Below are 13,925 nucleotides of genomic sequence, written 5' to 3'. Positions count from 1 at the left end.
GCATTACCACAGCCCATTGAAAAATGTAAAACTGGATTATTGGTTAAAAAAACATTTTTTCAATTGATTCTTGAAACTGAGGCAACTACCTTGATAGTGAGGTGAGAGGGGCGTTGAATTCTGCATCTTAGCAGTGGAAACGGCCCAGTCACCAATAGAAACCTTGTTAGATCGAGGGAAAGTAAGAAGGAAACGAGTAGCTGAATGCAGATTTCTTCTGGATTGTGCCAGGACAATTTAGCAGGTAGAAAAGTGGAGGTTTTTCTATGAACAGCCTTCTGTATGTTGGCCATGAATTTGAAGATAAATATGTTATATGCATAGATAACCAATGGAGACATGTCCCTGTAGGCTGGTTACATCTGGCACAATCAACAAGAAGAGCTGCTGCATTTTGCAGGAGCTGAGGAAGGTGGACTAGTTTGGAAGGCAATGCCAGATCAATTACTATAGCCCAGACAAAACTGAATTGATGCATTGATGACAGGGATATGAAAATCGAGATCCCGATGAGGAAGACGTTTTTCAAGTTTTTTTAGCTGGAGAAAGCAGCTCTTGTCCACCTTGGAGCTAAGAGTCAAGATAGATGCTTACATTTTTACAGACTTTACAGAAGCTGGACGTGGGCCCATCACTACAGGCCAGGTAGTTTCGAGTCGCTGAGCACAGTCTGCAGGTACAAGCAAAATAATCATTTTCAGTAGATTACGTTTAAGGAAGTTCTGAGAAAAATACCACCTGGTGATGGCTAGAAAGTTACCCATCACCAGACAACTAGAAACTCCAGTTACCACAATTTCCTGTCACATCTCTTGGCCTCACCACTTCTCTGCCCTTCGGGCTACCCTTTTAAACAGTTGATTGACACTGAGAAGCAGCAGACTGTCACAACCACCCACCTACTCGTTCTGAACTTCCATCTCTTGCATGAGTTCTAGATCCATTCTTCACCCATTCCATGTTGTATAACTCTTTCATCTGTCACTATCCTCTCATCTCTGTTATCCTTCTCAGACTCGAATCTTGTATGCGCCATTCATCCTTTGGACCTCACCAATTCTCCGCATATCACATCCCCTCTTATGTCTGTGGCACTCCTTAAGCATCTCACACTCCAGCCACTTGCAATTGTTCTTCTCTCTATCATGCAACTGACCACCTTATTGCTATTTCCTCAAGCATTCTGAGTGATTTGAGACCTGAAGAACTTGTTGCAGGAGATATATAGTTGAGATGTATCTTGTCTACGAGATTCATACTTCAGTACCAAACTTACCAGAGTTTGGCATGCAAGTGTTTCCTGGTCACGTAGCTCAGCCATGCAGTTTTATTCCATGTAATGTTGTAGCCTTGCAGTCCACAGCTTGCCATCCTGTTAGCATGCAACATTTCATTGTTTTGCACTCTTTCTCACTCCTCCTAGTTCCACTATGTGGGCTGCCTGCTGTAATTGGTTCTGCTTGGACAGCCAGCCAGAGGAAATCACACCACATGCTGGAAACCGAACACAGGCATACTCGAACCCTGGCTACAGCACACACCCCAATTCCATGCCATCGTCTAACTGCAGAGGCTGTGGGGGGCGCTTTGAAAATGCTGCAAGAAAAGTAAGTGGCTGATCCATGTTCTTAATTGAGGATGATGATGGAATATTTATGAAAATGCTATTAATACTGCGAATGGGATGTGCTGGTGCTAAGGAGAGTCAATTGAAAAGTAATAGTTATTTGCAGAAATAGGGGACTCATCTGTCCTTAGCATACCGCAACACCTCAAAAATGACAGTTGACTGAACAGCCAGGCTTTCAATCCTTAGCTTAGATGGCTCGCTTCTCTTCGGTACTAAGGTACATCAGTCCATACCTTTGGAGTAAGGAAGGAGAATGCTGTTCCGCCCTTGTGTGAATGCTGTACGTGTGGATGTATTGAAGGACATGATCTGATTAGGCTCCTAGACCTGCCATTATGAAAGCTACACTGAACTCATAAACACTAACTGTCTCTGCCAACGTACAGGATCGTCGAACACGTTAATGAAGTAAAATACTCTCCTTAAAAAAACAAATAATTTAATTCTTCAGAAGAACATTTTTAAACGTAGCAACATCGTTTTTTCCAGTTTTAAACAATAAAGATGGAGAAGATATTTACTGCTTAATAAAGTGGAAAAACGTTACTGTCACTTTAAGTCAGCCAGTCCCACTCCGTTCAGCCGAAAATGTAATTGCATAATGTGTAATGTTTGTGGCAGCTGAAAAAGTTAATTTTCCATTCTATGGAGCAAGCTTGCTGACCATTGACCTTTCCTTTTTCAGCATTTTGACACGCATTTTTGCCATTTTTAGGTTTCGCCTCGCCGAAGGATGCGCTCTGCGCATCTTTTCGGCGCAGGCGAAATCCTGTTGAGAACTGTAAGGTGGCTTTGTTCGGCCCTCGTCCTTGATTGGCTGGCTCCGTAAACGGAGCCTTGCCATTGGACGAGGGGCCTGTCCGTCAATGCCGGACCAGACACGGGGGCGTTCCCGACATTCTTTGGCTTTTGCCGACGTCACGGGACGCCGGGAACGCCCCCGTGTCTGGTCCGGCATTGCCGGCACCTCCCTTGCTCTTGGCTTGCCGTCTGCAGTTTCTCTCACTACCTAAAAGCCTTCTGTAACCCTTTGAGAGGCGAGCTTCGAGAGTTGCCTTCCTCCCCAGGAGCGGTGCCATGCAACACTGGCGACGTGACAGGTACGGTACAGTAATCCGTTGACACGGTCTGGCGTCCTTGACGGTGCAGCTCGGGCTCGCCAGGGGTTGGAAGAGACCGCGCAGTAAACTCTCCGGACAATCCTTACTTTAAATATGCCGTCCTGCTCGTCCGACTGCTGCCTTTTACACGCTGTCGAGGTAAGATTTAAACATTAACGCGCCGCTCACGGTTTCATACCCTTGGGGAAATGGGTTGGCGGGAGGTGAAGTGGTGGGAGGGCGATGGAGGAGGATTTCAACCTACGTAGTTTGCTTTAAGAGCTGTGGGTGTACGCTCCAGAGCAGCGTGCATTCAACAATATATGGTTTGTGTTAAGGTGCTATGCTTGGAATCCTAACGTCATGGTCGACTCTGAAAATTGATCGGTAGGAGGGCTGCGAGGCACTGAATTCACAATACACCGACGCATTTCTCCATCCCTCCAAAAAAGCCTTTTTTTTTTTAGCGTGACGCCTTTTTCATCGTTATCGAGGCCTCCTTGAAAACTGTGTTGACTCCTACAAATGGTATCTTTAATAATGTTTCTGACAAATTCGAGACGTCACTTCTGCTGGGGGAATCCGTAGTCTGAGCCGATGCAAGAGTTAAAGTAATTTGTATGAGCGGGTAACTTACGCAGCCTAAGGCACACATAGGAAGTAGAAGCATATTTTATACAAAATTTCTTCAAATGTTCCCACTCTTGTTAATGTATAGAAGTTAATGCCAAACCACTAAGCTATGAAAAACGGCGGATGCTAATGTTTAGAAACTGATTTGACGAGGCAGTGCGGAAAAGTATTTTTTTTGGTCTAAATTGTCGTTTTGTGTTGCAGGTTGTGAAAATCGCACATCTTCTGTTGCAGGCCCTAACTTCGTTAAATGAGTTCCCGACAGAGCGACCGCTAGCTTTCTTGCCCTTCCCAAGTGGATGACTGAATCTGCATTGGTTTGTCACGCTTCCTTTTGTGGTTTAAGGCCCATTTAGTCAGCGTTTTCCTAAAACATTTGCTGTTTATTTTTTCGTTTATGAAGTTCCTATACACACTGACTGTTCTCGCCATTTCAACTATGTGCTCCATGTTTACCGTGTTTCTTTCAGTCAAGGCATCTTTTTGCAGTTTGCCTGACTAGATCCTTTGACTCTTGTAAGGGACGTTTAGGTTTTTATACCCATATGCGTCACAGTTGCGTCTTACTCTCGGAACGGATTACTTATTACACCATAAGAGATATTAAACCTTGCTAAATGGCTCAGAGTAGAGCTTTTCGGTACTATTTTGGAAATCACTAGCTTGCTCCCAGACCCTCAGGTCCCCATTTCATGTCGATCGGAAATGTAAGGGGTTGGGTGTGGGAGGAGAGCAAAGGGTCCGGTAATTTGTGGAAGAGTTTGGATATCACACATGTATGGGTGTATGTGTATATATGGGTGTGTGGGTGTATATGTGTATGGGTGTATGTGTGTGTATCTATATAAATATATAAAAATCAGAACATTTTTGCTGTGCATACAGTGCAATCCTTAATGGGTCCCTTGTCACTTGGTGTCTGTTAAGTTTCAATAAAAACTTCCAAGACGTTAAGACTTCATATTTATTGCAGTCTAGTTTAATTCCTATCCAGTGTCCTAGTACCTGTCCAACTCCGATTGCTCATGAGGTTGTGCAAACACTAATTGCATACTTCTCGAAGAACAAGTAGGCCAAGTACAGTTACTACAATGCACCTTGCCATGTCTGGTGCCAAGACTTTTCAAAACGCAGCACACTCCTAACTGTGTTGATACAAAAGAATATAGCATGTCATGGTGCAGTTTGATAAAGCGCAGTGTCACACAGTGGTAATGGGAGAATCCTCATTGAACAGTTGTGGAACCCAGGGCCTTCATTTAGCATGGGTGGCCGCCAATATAGAGGGGCGCAGGGAGCTGTGTGCATTAAGTTAATGCCAACAGCATCTTGCTTCAGCCTTATCCATGTGTGCATGTTTCTGTCTGATTTTCCAGTTTAAAGTGGTTCTAATCCCTCATTATCACACAGTGAGCACTGTTTTTACCATCCCAATACCCCCCCTTGGCAGCTCTTCACCGTCTCACCCCCTGCTGACACACACCAAAGGCGCCAGGGCCAAGTCAGGCGGAGCTCGAGGGGACGGTGACTCTGCCCCGGGCCAAGCGGCCCTCAGAGACACCGCCCCTAAGAAGCTGCTGCACCGACCCTACTAGCGGTCTGTGTGGGTGAATAGCCTGTATATGCTACACAGGGCTATCCCAAAGGTTGTGATGCCATCTGGACGCACTGCCTTATTTCATTCATTCCCTGGCATGTAGGCACTGGCAGTACTAGACAAGGTCTGAGGGGGGTCCGTCGCCTTACTTTTCATTCACTCAGGTGCTGCGTCTTATAAGCCCAGGGCCCACGAGATGTTCCCCCATTAAAAGCAGAGTGTGGGAGGGGGAGGGGGGGGTCTCCCTGTTGGACTCCCAGTCACACCTATCTTTGAGCCGGCGTACTGTGATGTTTCACTCAGTCCGGTCTGGACTCCCCAAACTGTGCTCTCTCGCACCATCACCTGACTGCCCCCCCTCTCCTCCTGCCCTCTTGCTGTCATCTCTCCTCTACCTTCCAGCTCATCTTCCTCCCTTCCTGCAAGAACCCTCCAGGCGCTCCCGTAAAGTGCTGTCATTCAGTCCAGTGCGTTGCCAGCGTTTTGGAGAAGCTGCTTTCATCCAACACCCCCTCCTCGCTTTCTAGCCCCCGCCTGTATCTTTTCCATCCCTCTTGCTTCTCCGGGCGCTTCGAAGTAACGCTATATTCTCAAAAGCGCCATCCAAACATTCAACATAACAATTAAACTCGCGCACCAGCCCAAAGCTGTCAAAAAGTGTCCCAGCTGTGCCGTAGAGCGGGTGACTATGCCCATGCTTCTAACAACTTCACGTTAAACAACCATACCTCTACCCTCCTTTTCAGGAGTTCATGGGCACCCGCTGTCAGGAGGGCATCTCCCGATTTCCCTATAGCGCCCATAAAATGTTTATGCGTACTGCACAGTATCATATTTATTGATTTAGACGGCTATCAATCACATTAAAACTGTGTCGAAGGCTTTACTCACAGATGTGCATGTTCAATCGAGGTGGAAAGGGTTCTATTTTGGGAGAACACGTGCTGTTTGCAGAGGTAGTCATTCTACAATACTCGAAAAGCAGAGACGCGCATAACAGAGTAATGGTGATAGTAAACTGCAGAGCCCGGAGTTAATTGACCAGGCCCTTGTGGAGAGGAGTTATTAGCTAAACCTTTGTCATCCACCTCGCTGCAATGAACATCTGAGATCATCAGAGATCATCGCCCTTTCTTTTGCACCCTCAGCCCAGAAACAAAAAACTGCCTTAAACCCGCTGATTTCTAATCTCACCGTTCCACAAATCAACCTTGTGTGTGGCTCTGGGTGTGTGTGTGGTAGTAACTGCTGTCTGCTGAGCTCGTCCGTAGGGTACAATAGGTCTCACATTTGCGAGAGATTAAGCTAATGGCAATGTAAATGACAATGCCATTTATTTATCTGTTTTCAAAACTAACACATAAATACAAATTTTGTCATTTACAATGCCAATAGCTCTAACTTATCCAAAGGCGAAACCATTGCATTGTAAATGCTTGTTAACCCTTTTCTTACAGGATCACAATGACGTCATTCCTTCTGATGTGTCAATTTTGTGACCCAAAAAAATCAGAGCACCGTGCACATGCCTCCTCTATCCTTAGCCTACAAGACTGTCCTACTGTTGAAGAATGGCCATTATGTTAGATGATGAGAATCCTAAAGGACAGGGCAAATTGACAAACATCCCAAAAAGTCTAATTCAAGTCTGCTGTGGTATCACAACCTCTTAGAAAGACCAGGAGAAGTGGCTGCCCCCACCTCAACATTCTAGAAGAATTCCTGTTAACCATCTCCCACGGGTCAGGTCAGTAAAAAGGAAGCACCACCATCATTCATACCATTTGGGGCTGGTATCAAGAGGTGTGATGTTGTGGCATCCATTTCTATGGAAGGCTCTTTGGACACTACTTCTAGGTTAGTTTTGCCAAGAATGTTGTGAAAGCGCTGGAGTCAGTCAGTCAGTCAGTAAAACTTTTTTTGTTTTTTTACAACCATAAAAGTGTACAAATAAGCAGCATATCATTCAATAAATTATGCAAGTCAGAATCATAGAATATTCAATACACCTCCTTTAGCCTATAATCAATATATATTTAGAATAGAAGATAAAAGACAATTTAAGATTTATTAAAACCAACAATTTCATTTTAAAGGTACATAGTCCTTCAACTATGTCTCACACATTACTTCTATCCATTAATAGCTCATTGTCCTTGTAACTTAAAAGATCTAACCCTCATCAGTACTTTTTACATTTTAGGAGCTCTTTAACATTTTTATGTATTTCCCCATGGCACAGGCTATATATGAAAAACGAAATTGGCGGTATTTCACTATCAGAGCATGTCACCTACATTAGTACATGCTTTACCTTTCACATACACTGCACCCTTCCCAGGGGGGGTACCTTGGGCCTTCCATAGGGGTGTCCAATGTGTACAGAAAGGGAAGGGTTAGGCCTAGCCAGTAGGGACACTGGTCAGTTCAGCATGGCAGTTAGCAACTGCACACAGGCACTGCGGTGGCAGGCCTGAGACACCATTTTAGGGCTACTCATGTGGGTGGCACAATCAGTGCTGCAGGCCCCCTAGTAGCATTTGAATCACCAGCCCTGAAAAACTTAGTGCACTTTACAAGAGACTTACTGGTCAAACAAATATGCCAATCATGGATAAGCAATCACAATAACGATTTACCTAGGGAGCACTTGCACTTTGACACTGATCAGCAGTGGTAAAGTGCCCAAAGCATCTAAACCAGCAAAAACGAAATCCAGCATCGCGTCAAAAATATAGGAGGTAGAGGAAAAAAGTCAGGGGAAACCACGCCAAAGATGCCAGGTCTAACACATCATATTCACTATGGATGATTTAAAAAAAAACATTTAATTGTTTAAAAAGTAACATACATAAAACAAAACCTAATGGCAATCTTGTTTACATCCAATGTTCGCCAGAATAACTGACAACACATTACAGTCTGGGAATTGTCTGCAGAGGTGGCTCTCACCCAATCTTTGTAGAGATTAATGTATTTCCAAAGACCTAGTTATTGGCTACAGTCCCAGCTAAGTGAACCAGACATCGAGGCTGCTGCCCTTGTCTCCCTAAATACCCTCTAATCCTGGGGATTTCCTTGTATTCCCGCACCTCCAGCGGGGGGCTCTAGACCTTCACTAACCTTTGAGGGCAACTCCTTGCAAGGAATATGTTTTTTTTTCTACCTCATGCACCTGTCCATATTTTATGCCCACAGCTGCTCCTGGCAAAATACAGCGCTCCCCCAAAGTTTGACAATATCTCTTCGAGCGATATTACAGAACAGTGTCCTTTGGAGGATCGGAGGCAGATATGCACAAGCAGACTAAAATACAGACACAAGAAGAGAGTTCATGCCATTCACATGGTCACAGTTTTCCTTTTCGGCCCCCCTCGATTGAACAGATTCTTCAGGTGGTCAGGTCAACAAAATCAGGTGGTACATCTGATCCCTGTCCGCCGAAGGTGATGCACCTCTTTGACGACCTCCTGAGCGAGCAATTATACTTACTTTTTACTAAAATAATCAAATCTAACCATTTCCCCACACTTTGGAAAACAGCTTCGGTTCTACCCCTTCTCAAGAAATCCAATTTAGATCCCCAAGAACCAGGAAATTACAGACCAATTGCTAGGATACCGTTTGCCTCGAAAGTATTAGAAAAGCTTCTGAACAGACAGCTGTCGCAATTCCCGGCAGAAGCAAATGTATTGGATTACTCGCAATTCGGCTTCGTTGAAGGGCTCGGAACAGAGACTGCATTGCTGATGGCTACCGAGGGGCTCAGGAGTGTCCTGAATGCCGGGGGAAGGCCGCCTTGATTTTGTTGGATCTCTCGGGGGCCTTTGACACGGTAAACCACGACACTCTACTCAACCGGCTCAATGAGGCTGGATTACACAGGTCGGCCCAGGCCCTGCTAGCATCCTTCTTATCCAACAGGTCCTTTACAGTGGAACTGGGAGAAGCCAAATCCAAAGCCTTTCGATCTCCAGGGGTCGTCATTAAGCCCCACCCTTTTCAACCTTTATGTGGCGCGCCTGGCGGCTATTATTAGGAATTGTGGCTTTCTCCCAGTTTCATATGCAGATGACACGCAAATAGTTGTCTCCATCTCTGACAATACACTAGAGACAGTGACCAGTTTTAAATACTGCATGGAACATATCACTTGCTGGATGCAGACTAACTGCCTCAAGCTAAATGGTGACAAAAGCGAAGTGATGCGGTTAGGTTCAGACTCGCAATCTTGGTCCCAGGACTGGTGGCCAGATAATCTAGGGCAATGCCCGTCACCAGTACACAAGGTAAAAAACTTAGGCATACTCCTTGATAACAAACTGTCCTATGAAGCACAAACTAACAAGCTATCATCATCAATATGGTTCATCCTGAAGATCATCAGGAAGCTGCTACCTTTCATCCCGCTGACATCATGCAAAACAGTAGTAACAATGCTGGCGTTAGCAAGACTAGACTACTGCAATGCGCTTTATGGCGGGAAGTCCCAACATCTCATGAAACTCCAACGCTTACAAAATACAGCAGCACGACTGGTGCTGAACGTACCCAAACATGAGTCCGTAGCCCACGGTTTGAGAGCTCTGCACTGGCTACCCATGAAAAACAGAATAAAATTTAAATCCTTGTGTCTGGCATGTAAAGCCCTACTTGGTGCAGGCTCACAGTCTCTAAAAACCCACCTGGGTAGGTACCAGCCCAACAGGACCTTGAGGTCCAGTGACCTCAACCTGATCCAGGTTCCCAGATATAAACAATGCAGATGGGGAGGGAGAAGCTTCCTGCTGTATGCAGCGAAGGCGTGGAACCAGCTTCCAATTTCAATTAAGAACTGCCCCTCTCTACTCTCCTTTCGGAAAGAGATAAAAACATGGTTATTCAGTCTGGGATAGTCGTGCTCCGATTGAGCAGCTTGGTCAAGTATTCCATCTTGCGCCAAGACGCCTATGGGCATTCGTTGCGCTTTACAAATCCATAATCAAATCAAATCAAATCAAACAGTAGTGCATACCATGACAACGTTTGCTCACCCCCATATTGCCAAACACACCTCCTGGGCATTCAGATCAAGCTCCAACCCCACGGTCTTTGTAAGGAGTTGATGTATTCCCTGCCAGAGCCCCTGCGGAGGACTGTCAGGCCAATACCGCGTGCGTCGCTGTACACTCTTGTTGGAACCCTCATAAGCGCAAATTGTCATCTGGCTTTTCTATTTTATACAGTATGGGTATAGTGTAATACCTCTGTGTATTGTTTTCTGTTGTATTAGTCTGAAATCTATTCTAGTCACCTCTTCCCTTAGGTGTCTGCATGCTTCCAAACACATGAGTCCTCAAGCCTGCCACGATCTTGTTCTCACCTCTCTTCCAGTCTTGCCAGGGGTCGATGGCAGTTACTTAACTAAGTTTTGTAGATATGTGAAACTGAACGCAAATGGAGTGGTGTCAGCACCACCCTTTATTCCAACGTGATTCCTCCTCTACCTTTTGCAGCGCACCTTTGGCCAGTGTGTTTTTAATCTGCAGATTTTTTATACCATTGCAGTTGTGTCCGCTAAAACTGTGCTTGGAGCACTTTAATGGGCAGCATGCCGCAAGTTCCACACACCACCCAACCTTAATATGCAGACATGGCCCCATTTCTGAAACTCCTCTAGTTTTGTCAGATCCTTGATAGTATCTGACTCCCATAAGGGGATTTTCAAGGTGTAGGAAAGGACCTCTTTATGTATTATCATCTTCCCTCCCCTCCAACCCCCCCCCCCCAATGTTTTTGGACTGATGCTACTGTTTTTTTAAATTATTTAATGCACTGGGCCCTGCTTTCCAGGCCCATTGCAAATTCTCTGACTCCCCCTTTAAAGTACATGTACTATTGGCTAAAACCCAGTTGGCTCATTTAACTTACCAACAAGTGACTAAGGCTGGTAAGTTAATTGTTTCTAGGGGACTGCAGTACTTAATTGTGCCACCACTGCAGTGACAAGGTGAAAACGAGACTCTAGGCCTGCTAATGTAGCCTAGTCAAACAGATTTAAAACAGCCACTTTGATATGGCAGAATAAACACTTTTAAGTCCTTCTTAGGTAAGGCCTTGGTAGCCCACAAAGCAGGGGTCCTCAATATTCAAGAGAAGGGTATATTCCTTTTGTGTTTCACATGCCCCGACAGTGAAAATGCGAATTTGCTGTTTTTACTGTAGCAGTGCCGCTGATCCCATTGGCTAATATGGGTTCAGGGCCGGATTGGCCATAGCGGGCACCGGGCAATCCCCAATGCGCCGCACGGGTGGGGGCCGGTTTTGGGCCCCTGGGTGCCGTTTTTATTACAGGGCCGTTTTTGCAGCATAGCTGCAAAATCGGCCCTGTACCATAATCGCCCGAAAACCGGCCCCGGCAAAGTGTTCGGCGGCACCTCCAACCCCCCGAGTGGGGGGAGGGCAGCCAAGCACTTTGCCAGGGCCGGTTGTAGTTCCCAGTACGGCCCTGTATGGGTTTGCACTAACAACTTCACTAAGTATTAACTTCCATTTGGGACCACCAAAGAGAGTACTCTGAGGTGTCAAATTATTTGTTACATTAAACTTGACTTGCTGAGATCAGAATTAAGATAACTTTTAAAAGATCGATAACTTTAGAAAGTCACCACTTTGTTGCTTCGGACCTCCGGCAGCCTTTCCTATCTATCTGTAGCATTTGTCATCCGAGTCAACATGCTGCCTCCCTGCTAGGAAGTGTGAAGCTCTCCCAGGAACAATGAAGAAAGAAATGGTGGAGTAGCTCTTAATGCTGGGTACACCCCAGGAATGTGTTGAGAACTCCTCACAGGGAAACAAGTCTTTCACTTTCTTGGTTTAGTGTAGAGAGGACTATCCCGGGATTGTTTGATGGCCTGACCTTCAGGAAATTATGTAAAGTGGAAAGAATTACTTCGTGAGAACTATTGCCCATTGGCTAGTGAGTCCTCCCTTCCCACAAACGAGAAGACTGCATAAAAGTGGCTCCCAGACCCACAGTCTTCAGATCACTACTGGGCAAAAAGAAGGCCGAATAAGGATTGCCCTGCTTCTCCCTGGAACCAACAAAGAGATGCTTCACTGGACTGAATCTGCTGCACCCTGGAAGACTGTGCCTGCTGCACCCACCTTTTTAACGAAACGCCACTGGTGCCTGGACTGAAGAAGTGACTTCAAGGGCTCGAGGAATAGCAACCCTGTTCAGCATCATGTATGCAAAAGCTGAAGGAAACCAGCTCTCCCAAGGGCCCAGCTATAAAGGAAAGCCTCCCCGTCCTGGAGTCCAAAGTGCCTGCTGGGAGCCAGAGTCCTGATCTGCCTGTGGTGTCCCTATCCTCGTGAGACCCATGACCAAAGTTGAAGTGAACTCCAGTGGACCACCAAGAAAGAGAAACTTACCTGCAAGCATCCGCTGAAGACCGCCGGAACTTGAAGACCAGGTGACCAGTGGCGACTGCATTTGCACTGAACTGAGGTCAGAGACTTCCTATGATGCTCGTGCATACCAGGGTGGCCCCAAGAACACTATCTGCATGTCTGCAGAATTACCAGCATCTTCAGCATCCTGCACCCAGAGATTGCTGGAAGCAAAAGGTTACTGTCCTCCTGCACCTCAGAGCTGCTAAAGAGAGGACTTCGACCATCATGAACCTGAGTGGTCGTGTGACTAGCTCCCAACCTGTTTTGTATAGTTAAAGAGCGTTCTAACAGGCGTTTTAGCCAATTTATATAGTGATGCTTTCCCCATTGCTTTATATTTAGCTAGGATGTGGACAATATTATGACGCATAAAGTCTTTGGGGTCTGTTGTAATAAAAATGTCAAGATACTTGAAACCCACGGCTCTCCACTGTGAGTGTCAGTCCCATATTGTGGGGGGCTACTAGCTGGTCAGGGAATATGGTATGAAATATGCTTTGGACTTGTGGCAGTTAATATTTATGCCCACATATTGTGCAAAGAGTCCAAGTATTTCTAGCACCCTGGAATCGTGTTTTTGGGCTTTGCCAGGTACAGCAAGAGGTCGTCCACGTATATGTTGATAACATCTTCCCAGTGTGGGTCCCAATGGAGACCCCTCACCAACACCGCTTATCTCACCCACTCTGCTGTCAGGTCCGCCACATGAGCGAACAATAAGGGTGAGGTAGGGCAACCTTGTCTCATCCCTCTACCTAGCTGAAATTCTTCTGATTGTGTCCCATTAACTGGCAACATCACACCTGGCAGGGAGTACAGCAACCACATCCAGGCCAATTTATTTTGGAGGACTGCTATTCGGTATGGCCATTCGGGAGATTTAAATGCCTTTTCAGCATCCAGTGATAATAACCCTGCCGGCTCTTGAACCCTGCCCAGTTTCCCCATAGGCATAAAAGAGTAAGTGCTGGGCCCAAAGTTTGTTTCAGAAGCATGTGGCCGGCACTTTCCAATATCGGGTCGCTGAATACCACGAAAGGAGGAGTCTTCATTCCACCTCATTCCTCTTAAATCCCCCACCAGGCACTCTCTGCCTCTTAAGCTCGCTCTTGCAGATTTTTCGATCTCTGCTTTCTCTTCCTCCTCTCTCCCCCCCCCCTTTTTTTGTTTTTTTTCTGTCTTATATTGGATCAAAGATTGCAGAGAAATAAATAAGTACTGATCCCCAAGAATGAGTGCCGACGGGATCCCACCTGTATCCACAGCCTAAAGTTAGGTATTAGGAGCACCCCACTACCCTATCTCCATAGCAACACTAAAATACATCCCATCTAGAAAGCTATACTAGTGGGAGCTGGTAGTACTATGGTCATGTTTGTAGGCATCTTAACCAGTTTATCTATACAAGTGGTTATTGGTCAGATATTTTTTCGATTTCAAAGAATTGTTTATTCATAATTTCAGGTAATTGTTTTATGTGACCAACTCACTTAATATTTAGTAGGAAGACGCCCTTTTGCTCACAAGG

At 45.7% G+C, this 13,925-nt stretch overlaps 1 protein-coding gene across 7 annotated transcripts in view; it reads left to right on the top strand.

Moving 5' to 3' along the window:
• The window catches only part of RFFL (ring finger and FYVE like domain containing E3 ubiquitin protein ligase), a 367,730-nt gene that overhangs the window by 180,988 nt on the left and 172,817 nt on the right, over positions 1 to 13,925 (top strand). For all 7 annotated transcript variants that reach the window (XM_086954726.1, XM_086954722.1, XM_086954727.1 and 4 more), the window contains one exon: positions 1,424 to 1,607. In XM_086954726.1, the coding sequence (XP_086810852.1) occupies positions 1,431 to 1,607 (177 nt within the window). In that variant the 5' untranslated portion in view covers positions 1,424 to 1,430. The remainder of the gene's footprint in view (positions 1 to 1,423; positions 1,608 to 13,925) is intronic.

The sequence above is a fragment of the Lissotriton vulgaris genome, chromosome 2_1 (genome assembly GCF_964263255.1).
Source record: "Lissotriton vulgaris chromosome 2_1, aLisVul1.2, whole genome shotgun sequence".
Taxonomy (NCBI): Eukaryota; Metazoa; Chordata; class Amphibia; order Caudata; family Salamandridae; genus Lissotriton; species Lissotriton vulgaris.
This window is presented reverse-complemented; position numbering and strand designations above follow the sequence as displayed.